Below are 16,383 nucleotides of genomic sequence, written 5' to 3'. Positions count from 1 at the left end.
ATACTGTAACTCCTGATCCTCTATTTGGAGCATTTATTACACTGACGTTGAAAACATCACTCTTGTCATGTAACACCTGTCACTAAGTTTCTCTTTTTGGTTTCAGTCCTTACACCATGCACTTCAGACCTCCCTCCTCCTTCTCTCCTGACACCAATACAATACAGAGGCACATTCCCTGGGAATGACTAACAGATTGATTTCACTCAGATGCCCCCCAAGGCTGGATTTAAATATGTACTGGTATTTGTAGACCCTTTCACCAGATGGATTGAGGCCTTTCCTATCAGAAGAGAAAATGCTACTGAGGTAGACAAGTATTTATTAAAAGAAATCTTACCTAGATTCAGAGTACCAAGAAGCTTACAGAGCAACAATGAATACTCTTTTGTAGCCAGAATTACACTACAGCTGGCTCAAGATTTAGGGATCAATTATCACTTATACTCATCATGGAGACCTCAATCCTCAGGTATGGTAGAAAGACCTAATCAAACTCTAAAAAAAGACTCTAGCCAAGCTATGCCAAGAATCTTCAGAATCCTGGGTGTCTATGTAACCCATAGGTCTCATGAGAATGAGAACCGCACCTAAAGGAAAGTTACAAATGAGCCCCTTTGAACTCATCTGTAGCAGGTCCTTTCTTGTATATGACTTGCTACTAGATGAGGACACCCTCCATTTGTTATACCATTAATCTAGGACAGGTACAAAAGGCATCACAGGGATATGGAAACAAAATTCTAGACTTCTGGTCAAGATGGAGGCATAGGTAAACACATTTTGCCTCCCCTACAGCAAAAATTACAAGTAGACTACAAAACAAATATCACCCAGAAAAGTCAGAAAATTGAGCTGTATGGAAGTCTGACAACCAAGGATTTAAAGAGACCACATTCATTCAGACAAGTAGGAGGGGTGGAGTTGTGGAGATGCACGGAGAGGTGTGGAGATGCACAGAGAGGTGTGGTGATGCAGTGTGGTGCAGAGAGGCATGAATGGGGATCAGGAAGCACACTTCCACATGTAGTCAGTAAAACTTGGGAGGGATACCTCAGGAGTGAGGGATTGAAGCCCCAGACCGACCACCAAGCCCAGGGTTCCAGCACCAGGAAGATAAGTTCCTGTAATTTCTGACTGTAAAAATCAGTGGGGGTTGAGGCAGTGGAAAAAACTGTAGGGTTCTTAGGAGACTCCTCTTAAAGGGCACACAGTGGACTTAGGACTTATGCTGACTCACCCCCCCCCCCATGAGATTCAACACCACAGCAACAGTTGGAAGGGCACCAGTGGAATACAGGGATAAATTGAAGTGACTGGCAACAGGATGAGTGCTGGGAGACAGCTTCCTTCTGGGAAAAATTCCAGAGGCCAGGCAGCTGCATTGCCCCCTCTCTGAGCCCTCCCCCACACAGAGCCAGAGAGTGGTGACAGGAGTTATCCTGCCCTGGCAGTTACCTAAGGGCTCCACCCCATTCAACTTACAGGTACACTTTTCTACAATAGGCCATGCTATTAAGACAGGGAATCAAAGCAGCTCTACCTATCACACATAAACAAACACAGAGAGGCTGCCAAGTGAGGAGACAAAGAAATATGGCCCAAGTGAAAGAATAGAACAAAACTCTAGAAAAAAAAACCCTAAAAAAAATGGAGATTAGTAATCTATCAGATGCAGAATTCAAAACACTGGCTATAAGGATGCTCCAGGAACTCATTGCGAAGTTCAACATCATAAAAAAGACCAGGCAGAAATGATGGTTACATTAAGTGAAATAGAGAAAAATCTATAGTGAACCAACAATGGAGGGGATGAAGTAAAGAATCAAATCAATGATTTGGAAAACAAGGAAGGAAAAAGCATTCAATCAGAACAGAAAGAAGAAAGAATAATTTGCCCCACCTGGTGTGGCTCCATGGTTGAGTGCCGGCCTGAAAACCAAAGGGTCTCCACTTCAAATCCAAGTCAGGGCACATGCCTGGCTTGTGGGCCAGGTCCCCAGTAGGGAACATGTGAGAGGCAACCACACATTGATGTTTCTCTCCCTCTTTTTCTCCCTTCCTTCCCCTCTCTCTAAAAAGAAATAAATAAAGTCTTTGAAAAACTAAAAATAATTTTAAAAAGAATTCAGAAGATGGAGGCATAGGTAGATACACTTTGCCTCCTTCCACAACCAAAAGAAGGACAACAACAAATTTAACAACAAAAATAACCAGAACTCCCAGAGAACTGAACTATATGGAAGTCCGACAACCAAGGTGTTAAAGATGAAACATTCATCTAGACTGGTAGGAGGGGCAGAGATGAGCAGCTGATGCTGAGAGGACATGCAGCAAGGAGTCAGCTACAGGACCAAACAGCCAAGGCAGTGGCTGGTGGACCAGATGGTCCCACATTGCCTGCAGATAACTGGGAAGGACAACTGAGGAATGAGATAGACCATACAACCCAGGGTTCTAGCATAGGGAAGTAGAGCCTCAAAACCTCTGGCTATAAAACCCTGTGGGGGTTGAGGAGGTGGGAGAAACTCCCAACCCCACAAGACAGTTCATTGGAGAGACCCACAGGGTCCTAGAATGTACACAAATGCACCCACCTGGGAATCAGCACCAGAATGGCCCAAGTGGCTTGTAGGTAGCTGGGGAAGTGACTGAAAGCCAGCTGAGAGCCCAGCAAGTGGCATTGCTCCCTCTCAGATCCCTCCCCACCCTAGAGTGCCACAACTTAGCAACATGAGTTGCCCTGCCCTGGTGAATACCTAAGCTCCACCCCTTACTACATAACAGGCCTGAGGAGACAAAACATATGGTCCAAATGAACAGATCAAAGCTCCAAAAATAGAACTAAGTGATGAAGAGATAGCCAACCTATCAGATGAAGAGTTCAAAACACTGGTAATCATGATGCTCACAGAAATAGTTGAGTGTGGTCATAAAATAGAGGAAGAAGTGAAGGCTATGCAAAGTAAAATAAAGAAAACTATACAGGGAACCAACAGTGAAGGGAAGGAAACCAGGACTTGAATCAAAGATTTGCACCAGGAGGAAGAAATAAACATTCAACCAGAGAAGAATGAACAAGATTTTTTTTTTTAAATGAGGAGAGGCTTAGAAACCTCCAGGACAACTTTAAACTTTCCAACATCTGAAGCATAGGAGTGCCAGAAGGAGAAGGAGAGCAAGAAATTGAAAACTTATTTGAAAAGATAGTGAAGGAGAACTTCCCCAATCTGGCAAAGGAAATAGATTTCCAGAAAGTCCAGGAAGCTCAGAGAGTCCCAAAGAAATTGGACCCAAGGGAGCATGCACCAAGGCACATCATAATTATATTACTCAAGATTAAAAATAAGGAGAGAATCATCAAAGCAGCAAGAGAAAAGGAGACAGTTACCTACAAAGGAGTTTCCATAAGACTATCAGCTGATTTCTCAAAAGAAACCTTGCAGGCAAGAAGAGGCTGGAAAGAAGTATTTGAAGTCATGAAAGGCAAGGACCTGCATCCAAGATTACTCTGTCCAGCAAAGCTATCATTTAGAAGAAAAGGCAGATGAAGTGCTTCTCAGATAAGATAAAGTTAAAGGAGTTCATCATCACCAAGCCCTTATTGTATGAAGTGTTAAAGGGACTTATCTAAGAAAAAGAAGATCAAAAGTATAAACAGTAAATGATAACAAACTCATAACTATCAACAACTGAACCAAAAAACAAAAGCAAAAAACAAACTAAGCAAACAACTAGAACAGGAACAGAATCACAGAAATGGAGATGACATGGAGGGTTATCAGTGAGGATGGGGAGAGGGTGAAGAGGGGAAAAGTAGAGGGAATAAAAATCATAATTGGTAGGCACAAAATAGGCAGGGGGAGGTTAAGAATAGTATGGGAAATGGAGAAGGCAAAGAACTTATATGTAAGACCCATGGACATGAACTAAGGCGGGGAATGCTAGAGGGAGGGATGTGTGCAGGGTGGAGGGGGATAAAAGAGAGGAAAAAAAATGGGACTATTGTAATAGCATAATCAATAAAATATACTTAAAAAATAAAACTTCCTTAATTTGGTGAAGGAAATAGACATACAAGCCCAGGAAGCACAGAGAGTCTCAAGCAAGATACACCAAAAGAGGACTACACCAAGGTACATAATTAAAATGCCACAGGTTTGCCCTGGCTGGTGTGGCTCAGTGAACTGAGCATTGGCCTGCAAACTAAAGAGTTGCTGGTTCAATTGCAAATCAGGGCACAGGCTGGGTGCAGGCCGGGTCCCCAGTGAGGGCCATGTGAGAGGCAACCATGCATTGATGTTTCTCTCCCTCTCTTTCTCCCTCCCTTCCCTTCTCTAAAAAAAATAAAGTAAATAAAATCTTTAAATTAAAATATCATTTAAAATATTTTTTTAAATGCCAAAGGTTAAAGATAAAGAGGAACTCTTTAAAGTAGCAAGAGAAATGCATAGTTACCTACAAAGGAATTCCCATAAGACTGTCAGCTGATTTCTCAAAAGAAGCTTTGCAAGCTGTAAGAGACTAGAAGAAATATTCAGAGTGATGAAAAGTAAGGACTTACAATCTAGATTACTCTATCCAGTAAAGCTATCAGTTAGAATTGAAGGGCAGTTAAAGTGCTTTCCAGACAAGGTAAAACTAAAGTTCATCATCACCAAGCCATTATTATATGAAATGTTAAAGGGAATTATACAAGAAAAGAAAAAGATCAAAATTATGAACATTAAAATGGCAATAAATTCACAACCATCAACAAATCTGCAAAACAAACTAAGCAAACAGGCAGAACAGGATTAGAAGGATAGATATGGAGGTCTTCAGAGGGTTATCAGTCAGAGGGGAAGGGGAAGAATGGGGGGAAAGATGCAGGGATTAACAAGTACAAATTGGTAGGTACAAAATAGACAGGGGATGTTAAGAACAGTATAGGGAATGGGTAGCCAAAGAACTTATATACATAAGTCATGGACATGAACTAAGGGCAGGTATTGCTGGAGGGAATAGGGGTACCAGGCAGAGGAGGGCAAAGGGGGAAAATTGGGACAACTGTAATAGTATAGTTAATAAAATGTATTAAAAAAATTCTACCTGCTCCCAATAAGGACTGCCAGCACAACCAACCAAAACCAGGGACATGGTCTAGGAGGGACAACTCTCCTGAGTCCCGACTACAACCCAAATTGAAGGGTTCACTTCAGGTTCTACTAAGCAACCCAACTGCAGTAAAGCTTATAGGGATAAACAGTTGGGTTCACATATCTCAAATTAAATCTGTTTCTTGTGAGTCCCCAGAGGAACCACAACCTGAAACTTACTATTTGAACCCATTGAGGGCTCAAGTTCCTCTTTAAGAAACAAAAACCTGTTATAGATAAGTAATGTGGTAACCGGGCTTTAGTATAATTGTCTTTCATACACACACACACACACACACACACACACACAGATACATGTTGTCTGTCTGGAAAAAATTAGACATTGTTAATATAATAATAAGTTTTCATGACATTGATGTAATCTGGCAACCAAGGAGAGTGAACTGGAATGCACATGTGTGAACAATGATGACTTCACTTTACTAGTCAGTGGGGGCAGTAGATGCCACCAAGTGAGAATGTGTACTGTGTGGCCGTCACATTCAAAATGACTGAGCAAGTAGAGTAATGAATCTGCATCTAATTTTGCATTAAGCTTGAACATTTCCCCACAGAAACTATTGGAATAATTCAGAAAGCCACAGCTATAGGCAAACAGTGATTGGCAGCTTCATCACCACAATATGCCCACATCTTGTGCAGAGCTTTTTGGTGAAACATCAAACACCCAGATGACTCAGCCTCCCTACAGCCCAGATTTGGCACCCTGTGATGTCTGGCTTTTCCCAAAACGAAAATCACCTTTGAAAGGGAAGAGATTTCAGAATGTTGATGAGATTCAGGAAAATACAATGGGGCAGCCGATAGCAATTGGGAGAACTGTGTGAGGTCCCAAGGTGTCTACTTTGAAGGAGACTGAGGTGTCATTGTCCTATGTACAATGTATCTTGTATCTTGTATCTTCTTCAACAAATGTGTCTATTTTTCATATAACATGGCTGGATACCTTCTTCCTCACCCAAGAACATTTTTTTCCCATTGTTTTTAGAGAGAAAGGGAAAGCGAAGTGTCAATGTGAGAGAGAAACATCAATTGGTTGCCCTTCATACATGCCCAGACTGGGAATCAAACCTGCAATCTTTCAGTTACAGGATGACACTCCAACCAATTGAGCCACATAATAGGCCACACAGTAGGGCTGTCTTTCTCATATTCCTGACACTCTACCAGTCTGTCATGCCCAGCCTTCTTCCCTCCCCAGGAAAAAAAAATTTCTGTCCCTGTTGGATTTAATCTTTATCAGATAAAGTCCCAGATTCTCTACTCTGCTCAAATCATTCAAATTCTAACCAACAATGTATAATATCTTTTCCCCTTTTTTAATGTTCATTTACCTGAGATTATGTTTATTGATATGAGAGAGAGAGAGGGAGGGAGAGGGACATCAGTGTGAGAAGCAATGGCAGGTTGCCTCCCATGTGCGCCTCAACTAGGGACTGAACCCACAACCTAGTTATGTACCTTGACTGGGAATCAAACCCACAGCATTTTGGTGTACAAGATGATGTTCCAACTAATTGAGCCATGTGACCACGGCAACAGTGTATATTGTTCTTACTTTCATGACCCTACTGTATCCAGAACCCCTATACAGAGAATGAAAGAACAGTATCTTAATAAACTTTTCCAATATTGTTGCTACTGGAAATCAACTTTCTGATCACTGGATCTGCTGTAGATAGCCAATTACAATAGCACCCCCACCTCAGTTTCAACCTACAGCCCTCAACTTGAATCTAATTTTAGTACTGGGGTCCCCAAAGAATTTTAAAAAGGCTAATTCTTTTTTTTTTTAACCTCCCTCCAATTCTCAGTGACTTTCCTGGCACTCACCTCACTCTGGTCATGAATCAGACTAAGTAGCTAGTCAGTTCAGATGCTCTTCTGCAAGGATCTTAAAGAACCCTGTTGTCATTGTGTTGTGTCCACCAAATGTATCAATAAGCCTGAACTAGATGACTCTGTCCCATCTCTGACATATCCAAAAACTTTTTCTAACAGTGTTTCCTGTATCCCTAATCTGACACACTGGTGCCCACTAGTCTGCATGGGCCAACCAGACACCTGGGAGACTAATTCTCAAATTGACCCCTTGAACACTGGCAGCTGCTACCAGCAAGGAGAAACTTAGAGTAACTGGAAACTCCTTTACCAGATCCCCACAGCACATAATAGCACCCTCCTAAAAGGGAGACCCCTCTGCCCCCTGACTGCAAGGGTGACGCCTACTGGGATCCAGCCCTATGAGCTTGGTTTTCAAAAACATTTCCCCAGTGGCATGTGCTCCTTGTGGGTGTCTCTTCCTTTGTGGTATCCCAAAAATAGACTACCTCACGATAGCAGGCCTTATATCAAGTTCCATCAGCCATTAACTGCAATAGCCTACTCTTGTGTTGACAATACACAGTTGCAAGGCCAGCTGCACCTTAGGTTTTCTTGGCCCTCAAGGGATTTGTCACTGTTCATAATGCCACTTACCCTTGCAATAAAAGGGTCATTGGTCTCATTGTAACTGGCATAGTGGCAGCTGTCAACCTAGCAGCCCCACGGGGATGATTTGCCTGTCATGAAGCCCTGTTAAGAAATTTAACAGGCAGTATAGCTGCTCTAGAAAGTCCTGGGGATGCCCTCAAAAACTTACAGTGGTCTCTAGATTCGCTTGCTAACATGCAAGATAATAGATTAGCCTTTGATTACTTACTAGCAAGAGAGGAAGGGGAAAGCACAGTCATAAACAAAACATCCTGCATTTACATGAACTCTTCAAGTCAAGTAAGGGAAGACATAAAAAGAAATGTATGACCAGGCCTCATGGATTCATCACTTTGGAAAGGGGAACCTTCTGCCAGCTCAATCTGTGATTCTGTGAAGCCTGCTCTCCCCTCCATTACCTGGTTTTTACCCCTACTTGGACCTCTAGTAGTTATAGTTCTCCTCCTCATATTTGGACCATGTCTTTTTAATCTTCTTATCAAATTTGTCACTTCTAGAATATAGTAATTTCACACCAAGATGATAATGCTTCAGGGATTCCAGCCCACTTTAGAAAAATCAGCTCACAACCTCTCCATTCCAGTCTTGGATTCCATTCCAGTCTTGGATTCCATTCCCTTGTTTCCCTTAGATCAGGCAGGAAGAGACTTCCATACCCTGCACAGGCAGGGACCATGACTCTTGTCAGCAGGACGCAGTTAATGAAAACATCCTTCTCCCTTATCACCCCTAAAAGATTTCAGGGATGGAAACCTCTGAGGGGGATATGAGGCAGGTTGGTAAGAAGCTAGGAAGATTCCTTGGCAAGTGGAATGGGGAAACTGAGATGGATAGCTGAACAGACTCTTTGAGTAATCTATAGCCAGATAATAAGTCACAAGATCTCTTCCCTAACCAAGGATACTTAGGAGCAAATGGTTTACATATTGCAGATCATATTAGGACAGACCCACCTCAGTCCTGGTCCCTTTTCAGTGACATTCTTTGAAGGTGAAACTGACAAGAGAATGACCCTGGCCCCTCTATATGCTTCAGCATATTGAAGCAAACATGATGTGTGCTTCCAAGCAGTCCTGGAACACTGGTGAATATTCTATTGGAATCCTCCTCTAAAATTCTCCCCTTTGGAAAACAAAAAAACCCCTCAAGATAAAGCAAGCCCACGTACTATCTCTCCAGAGTATGACCATGTCCCCCTTTTCCTCAGGCATGCACCCTTGCTTTCTTTCTCCTTAGCTCTAAGGATCCCAGTGAGGCTGGCCACCAGGGCAGCAGCAGGCAACAGCCCCTCCTCAGGGGCTAACCCCCTGAATCTGTCTCTTAGCACCCTTCTTTTGTCTAACTTTACACTGAGCCGAAAAAAAGCAGTCCAGTCTAGGCTCACTCCTATCACTGTGATCTTGCCTCTTCTTTAAGCTCTTCCTCTGCTTCACTTTCCTGAGCTTTAACACACACTCTAATATCACCTAGCCTTGGGTTGTGGAATCTTGCCCGCACGAAGTCAAGAACCCACACGTTCCAGACCATGCCAAGGCAGACCCACCTCAGTCCTAGTCCATTTCTGGTGACAGTAATACACCCCTAAACTGCATGTTATTCTAGGGTCAACTGTATTAGGTTAAACCACATGAAATTGCAGGCATTTGACTCTATATCCTATAAAATGGCACTTCCATATGGTTCAACCAACTATCTCATTTCATTCTCACTACGTGAGCCCCATTAATTAGGTATTATTGTCCCCACTTTACAGGTGTAAAAACTTAGAAATGAGGTCTAACAGCCAATGAGTACTGAAACAAAGATTTAAACCCTGTCAGTCCTTCCTGAAGAAAACTTTACTTGAGCCAAACTTTTGAGGACACCCCCAGAAGCAAGTTTTCAACAGATTGAGAAAATGTTCTGGTAAATGATGGTTTTACAGCTTATTTTATACATTTGGAATCAAGGGAGAAAACATAAAGAAGGTTACATGAGGAAGGTTACATGAAATCTAGTGATAGATTAGAGAAGCAGGAGAAAGCAAAGTGATTAGATGTTTAGGATTAGAGGAAAAGTAAAATGGAGAGAGACTGGTGGGTACAGGAGAGTTAGCATTTAACATTTACAGTGAATAGTTATGGTATGTGAGCAATAAGGTAACAAAGGAATTTTATAGTCTTCACGTTCTAGTGGTCTTGTGCTCTGGTGCCAGGAGTTGTGCCTCCTTGGGGTTTGGAAAAGAAAATTACTCTTGACATTTCAAGGGTATGTTATCCTAGATGCCTAGGAACAATGGACAGGGCTCACTTAAGATAATGATTGACCTGCCATGACCCACGCAGTTACGTCTTCATGATCAGACCCCTGTGTAACCAGGTCACTGAGTTTGCCCAGCCAGCCAAGTAGCCTCCTGAACTTTCCCATCTACTACGTTGCCCCTTTTCTTCACAACCCCACTGTCTGAATTAGAAGGTCAGAGTGCTTTCCAGAACACCGCAGTTGCAAGACGAGTCAATGCATTAAACTTAAGACTTTAAAAACCCCGAGGTGTTTGACTTCCATTACAAACCAGAGATTCTTAGAAACAACAGAGCCTCAGGAGGACCTTATCAATCTCCAGCTGCTCGCCTGACTTCCCACGCCCAGAAGCAGCCGCCCATCGCGCTCCTTTTTTATTCCTCCCAACCGCACGGGGCGCCAAATACCAACGTCTCTTTTGGAGGGACCTCCGCTCACCCGCAAGGTCCCTCTTGTCCCACGCACCCGCCCAGATCCGCGGCGCAGAACCCTCCCCCACCCCCGCCCCGCCAAACTAGTCGCAACCCTCCCACCCTACAGCACCGCCACCCACCCAACCAGCCAGCACTGCGCAGGCGCTGGAACCCGGCATCCGGAGCGGTGGCGTGCCCAGGGGCCAGCCCGGTGTCTGTTGGTCCGGAGCGGCCCACGTGGCCACAGTATCGCCGCAAGCGCGTGCGCAGAGTGGCTCAGCGCGCCCGTGACGGAACGACGAGGCGTGGGGAAGTGCGACCTCGCCCTCCGGGCCCGGCCCCCGCCCCTTGGCTTGCCGCTCCGCCCCCGCGGGGCGTCCCGGGCCGCTAGTTCCCCCAGCGGTGGCCGTGCGCGGCCCGGGGTCGCCGTAAGTACTCGCGAGGCCTGCCGGTGAAGCGGCTGCCGCGGGGAGGGGAGGGGTGGGGTGTGCGAGGCCTGCCCCGCCTGCCGGGGTGAATGAAGTGAGGGGCCGGGACAGGGTGGCCCTGAGGGGCCGTTATAGGCTTGACAGGCTTCGCTCAAGGCCGGGCGGTGGGAAACACAGAGCGGCAGGGAGGTTCTTCCCCGGGAAGCAGGTGTTGGGTGTTTTGGGGGTCTGTGAAGGAGATGAGAGAAGAGCTCTAATTGCTCCCCGAAGGGAGGCCTCGGAGCCTGACCTGGAATCGCGGGTGGCAGCTAGTTTTTTTTTGGGGGGGGGGGCGGTGCACACCCCGTCCTCTTCCTCCGCTGGGTAGTTGAGATAGCACTGGTCTGCGAGAATGGCCCCTCTTGGGTTCTTCTCCGCACTCTTTGTTCTTTCGGAGAAAGGGGCACTCGATGCGGAGCAGAGTAACCTCCTTTCCCAGGACCGCAAAGCTGGGAGCCAAACCCAGAGCAGAAACTAGGTGTAAAGTTATCACATCGAGAAGCCCCTGTGGACCAGGGAAAGACCCTTGTGATCCAGACTTGAGACTTACTTACATTCGGCCTATTCCTATGAAATATCATAAAGCGTCGTATGTTAGCTGCCATCATCCAAACTAAACTCTGAGCTGAAGAGACACCTTTCTCTGGGCACTGTTCACACAGTCTATGTGGCCCAGCTTCTTTTGAAAGGATCCCTCCTTTTTTTTTTGTTTCATTCATTAAGAGCTCCTTAAATTAGTTAAAACCACATCACATGAAGATTGGATGTAATTAAGACCTGTCAAATATGCTTAAGTCCCAGTTCAACTCTATTTCTAAGCAAGTTGCTTGGCCTCCCTGCACCTGAGTATGTATAACATGAAAACTTTGAAATAGGTTGTCTTTCATGTGTATTTCTCTTGAAAAATGTTTGTGAATTTTATTATCGCTCCCATTTCCCCCCTCTTCACCTTTTAAGCCTCTTCTCCATCTCTTGAGAGGAATGGGCAGTGGCAGTAAAAGGTGGGAGTACCTTTCACTGAAACAGCCTAGTTTGAAAAAGATGGTAGTCTCTGAATTGTCTCTTCCCTGGACAAGAAAAATTCTCTCTGAACTACCTTTTTCTCCTTGTGTTAACAGCAGAAATCAAGCAACAACAGCTCTTGGAGAGAGGCTAAGTGTTTCTTGACTTCTATAGTGACAAAGACCTGGAGAAAGTTGGTACTTCTGGCCTACTCTGCCATCATCCCACCACCCAGTCCAAGACAGCCTGGGCTGGACACCAGTGCCTCCTTTGTTCTCTGTGATCATCAAGATTAGCATTTGACTGTTTATTTGTAAGTCTCACAGACCCAGCCCTCAGATCTCCATATTCTGGTTCTCAGCTGCTCTTGAAGGTGAATGGAGTCTTGCTTTTTAAACTCATTTTTGTATGATTTTTGTCTATGTGTAGGTGCATTTAGGTGCTTGTATGTATTCACCCTTTGGCTTAGGTATCCAACAGACAGTTCGTTTGTTCGTTCGTTTGTTCATTCATTCATTCATTTAATGAGTATGTGTTGAGAGACTGGCAATAGAGGCAGTGAAAAAAGTCAAAGCTTATGCCACCACAGACCTTACCATCAACCAACAAACATTTTGTATGTCAGAGCACGGTAAATGCTGTGAGACAAAATAAAGCAGGGAGGGGAGGTAGAGTATGCTGCTATATATGTGTTGGAGTTTTGCTGCTTTATATAGGATGGTCAAGGTGATCTTAGAGCAGAGATTTAAAAGAATGAAGGAGCAAGCCATGTGGATATCTGGGTGAAAAGCATTCCAAGAAGGGGGAACAGCAGGGACAAAGACCCTGTAGTGAGAATATGCTTGGTATGTTTGAAGAATAACAAGAAGACAGTTGTGGAATCTTAGAGGTAATCTTCCTGTTCACATTTAGAGTTGACTTTTTAGGGAGAGCCCTTGCAAGAGTCCAAGAGTAACCTCTGATTTTTTAAAAAAACTTTTTATTATGAAATGTTCCCACTATACACAAAAGTTGAGACTATAAGAAACTCATGTACCCTTTACTCAGCTTCATCCATAATTGGTATTTTGCCACATTTATTTCAAATATCCTCCTCCTCCCCCCTTTTTGTGTTGGAGTAGTATTTTAAGGCGGATCTCAGATATCAGGCTATTTCATCTCTGAACACTTCACTTGCAATTTCCTTTTGCATATTGTTTTTGACAAGTCAGGCAGCGCTGCTGGCTGAGGGACTGCTGTGCTGTTTGCCCTGACATTGTGCCTTACGTCCCCATCCTGGGTCAGTTACCAGGCTCAAGTTAGTATCTGAGAAACTGACCACAGGCTGTTGGAACACACAAGGATTTAGAACCATGCTTCTCAAATTTTATGCATCAGACTAACTTGGAGGGCTTGCTAGAACACAGGTTATTCAACTCCATCTCCGGAGTTTCTAATTCAGTGTCTCTCAGTAGGGGTCCTCAAGTTTGCATTTTAAACAAGTCCTCTGAGGGTACTGATGCTGAAGATCTGCAAAGCCTACTCAAGAACCACTGGTCTAGAACCTAAGGTCCAACAGAACCATGTTAGAGACCAAGAACCCCTCTGTTTAATGTTGGAGTGGGTGAGACTGAAATACATGCAGAGCCAGGAAGTCCTAGAACAGTGGTTCTTTTTTAAAGGACTAAGAGTTCATAGTTTTTTGGGTTTTTTTTTTTTTGAGCATTTGTTGGGATCGTTGTATTTTTAATTTGGGGAGTAGCTTCCAAGATGAGTCCAGGGCATTATTTTGGCCATAACAGGTCAAACTGTGTCTACCAGAGGGTGTTCAGTATTGTTGAGGACTTTTTAAGTTAGGTATGATTGTCATATAAAGGCTTCTAGTGATACTTAAGCTTAGTAAGAGATAATGACTCAACTTGGGGAGTAATTAGGAGTTAAAAACTCCCCCAAAAGCTGATTCTGATGGATGTTAGTACTGTGAAAAATGTTCCAAATGAACTGATAGAGTAGCATAAGCATCTGGTCCTGCCACTGTTGCTTTTGGTTTCAGCATTGATACAGCGTTCTGAACTGGAGCAGGGACTTGCTCCAATCCCCACTCTTGAGCTTAAATGAAACAGTAGTGTCTTATGGTTCATTATCTTTAAAGAACTATGTGTACAAGTGTGTGTACATGCATGCAAGTATGTCTCTATGCACAAGTATCTGTACATATGTATAATAAAAGTGTCCATAAACATGTGTCTGGGTATAAACCACCAGCTTTTCAGTGGTGATGAAATCAATTGTTGTCTACTTTTCACAGGACAGTGACTTGTTGCCACCACCACAGCAGAGCCTGCCATCCCCAACGGATCTCCAGTCAGCCCCTGACATCACCCCCTCCTTTGCCTCCCTTTGTGGCCTCCTAAATGCCCACCTTGTTGGCCTGGGTTCAGCTGGTGGTATGGAGGGGTGCTGCCTAGCACTGACCTGGGAGTGTGTGTGACCCATTGACCCAATGGTGAGGACTGACTGCCCACCTCTGCGACTGATCATCCAGGGGGTAGATGGGATAAAGCAGACCTTATTTTTTCCTGGTGTTTTCCCTCCCACCATTTTGGAAGGTAGAGTGGCTCTTTGAAGTTAGAGGAAGGAGAAGGGGCATGGAAACAATATTACTTGGTATATGTATAGGGGGATTTTCTTGGGAAGGAAAGGGATAGAAAGGGAGTGAAGAAGCAAGGGAGTTTAGGTATGCTTTGGAACTGCTTGGGGTCCCTAAATAATCCTAGAAGTGCTAGCTTATACTAGACCCTAGATATACCTAGAAATCAACTTTGACATTGAATTGTTCTCCGTCCCTTCCCACTCTGGCTACCAGATCCTCAGTTATACTTGACATTTACGAAGGCCAAGTTCTCTACTGGTTTTCTCCATCCCACCAAGTTGCAGGTAGGCCATGGATATGATCAGATTTAGGAAGAGATTTAGATGCTTCCAAAGGGTGAGGTGAAGGAAATAAATGGATTAGGGACTCGATTATTGCTATCCCAAGGGACCTCCCCTTCTTTTGGGGGATCTATTTCCCACCCTATCACCCCACTCCATTCCATGGGGAAACAGATCAATAAAGGGTTGTGTTGTTATTTCTCATTATTAGGACATCAAAGGCCAGTTTTGGAATGATGATGATTCAGAGGGAGATAATGAATCAGAGGAATTTCTCTATGGAGTTCAGGTGAGATTACAGCCCATAAGATCCATGTTGGATGATTGAAATTAACTTCTCTCTGGAAACATCAAGAGTGAAAGCAATTATTCTGGACCAGAGATACAGTGTTGGTGTGGTCTCAGCATTGTCTTGTCAGAGCTGCTATATCCTTGTTCTTGCCTGGGATTCATACCTTTCCCAGTGTAAACTACATCCTCGGTATAGGGGGCTACCCATGTGTTCTTATTTGGAAGTAATTATTTTCTGATTTTTCACTAACTAGCCAGAGAGGTCATTCCAATCATTAGGGTAAATTTTTGTTAAAAATTACCCTGCCAGTGATTGCTTAATGCCATCACTATCCAAGGCACAATCCTGAGCAGGAATGTTAGACTCTTAAGGCAGAACCAATCTGAGTTCTGCCTTAAATTCTGTACTCTTCAGTCTGTTCTAAGTTCTCATAGAAGGGACATCTATGTATTCTGGTCAAAATCGGAGAGGAAAAGCTGAGGCTTAAGGATGTGAACTTCCGCAAAACCTGCAGTTGATCTACTAAAACGTCTTAGGGTGGTGATGTAGGGAGACTTGTCTGTCGATGGAATCCCCAGCTAGGGCTGCTTCCAAGAGCCCCTTTGTATACATAGCCTTTTGCTACATGTCCTATTGCTGCTTGATTTTTCTGTTCCTGGTGTTTCTTCTTTTAATTTTTATCCTCTCTTTAACTCTCTGTCTTCCTTCCCACCCCCTGCTGTTTTGGCTGCTGATTCAGGGGAGCTGTGCAGCTGACCTATATCGACACCCACAGCTTGATGCAGACATTGAAGCCGTGAAGGAGATCTACAGTGAGAACTCTGTATCCATCAGGTGGGATTCCACTTCAAGGGTGGCAGGGGAGCAAGCCACTTTTTTCTAAGCTGTTAAAAGGCTAGAGGTTTTTCTTCTTATGGTATGTTAGGAAATGTGTGAACACTAATAAATTTAATTACAACCTTAATGATACTGAGAGTTGCTCAGAGCACCTAAGTGTGGCTAACAGGAGAAAGTAGGGAAGTATAGCCACTTTTCTTAGAAATTCCCTTTTGTCCTCCTAGACCCCTTTAGACTGATAGTTTCACCTTTAAGGTAAGAAGGGCCTCTGGCCTGAAGAAGGCCATGATTATTAGGTGGCTTGAGACTGTAGCTAAGAACCTAGGTACAGAGTTACCTTTTTGCCATTCCCCCTCCCCTGGCCCCAGGCTCAGTTCTCCCCGCACTTCAGCCTCTGCTCCCTTCTTTCTCCCTTAATGAGTCTCACCTGTGGTCGCCTGTATCTCTGTAGAGAATATGGAACTATCGATGACGTGGACATTGACCTCAACATTAACATCAGCTTCCTCGATGTAAGTGGTACTAGT

The 16,383-nt window shown here is 44.1% G+C and overlaps 1 protein-coding gene across 7 annotated transcripts in view; it reads left to right on the top strand.

The window, feature by feature from the left end:
* The first annotated feature begins 10,634 nt into the window (after positions 1–10,634).
* Positions 10,635–16,383, top strand: part of PARP6 (poly(ADP-ribose) polymerase family member 6) — a 31,603-nt gene continuing 25,854 nt past the window's right edge. For 6 of the 7 annotated variants that reach the window (XR_006786861.1, XM_045848629.1, XM_045848628.1 and 3 more), the window contains exons 1-6: positions 10,643–10,773; positions 11,931–12,187; positions 14,102–14,299; positions 14,939–15,016; positions 15,759–15,853; positions 16,308–16,368. Coding sequence is in view for 6 of the 7 variants with exons in the window: in XM_045848629.1 (XP_045704585.1) it covers positions 14,297–14,299; positions 14,939–15,016; positions 15,759–15,853; positions 16,308–16,368 (237 nt within the window). In the remaining variant the exon portion in view is untranslated. Of the gene's footprint in view, positions 10,774–11,930; positions 12,188–14,101; positions 14,300–14,938; positions 15,017–15,758; positions 15,854–16,307; positions 16,369–16,383 lie in introns of all 7 variants that reach the window. The other variant, XM_045848626.1, reaches the window with a different exon arrangement.

This window comes from Phyllostomus hastatus, unplaced genomic scaffold, assembly GCF_019186645.2.
Source record: "Phyllostomus hastatus isolate PE091 unplaced genomic scaffold, TTU_PhHast_1.1 phas_contig_62, whole genome shotgun sequence".
NCBI lineage: Eukaryota > Metazoa > Chordata > Mammalia > Chiroptera > Phyllostomidae > Phyllostomus > Phyllostomus hastatus.
The sequence above is the reverse complement of the archived record's forward strand: the minus strand, read 5'-3'. Positions and strand labels throughout refer to the sequence as shown.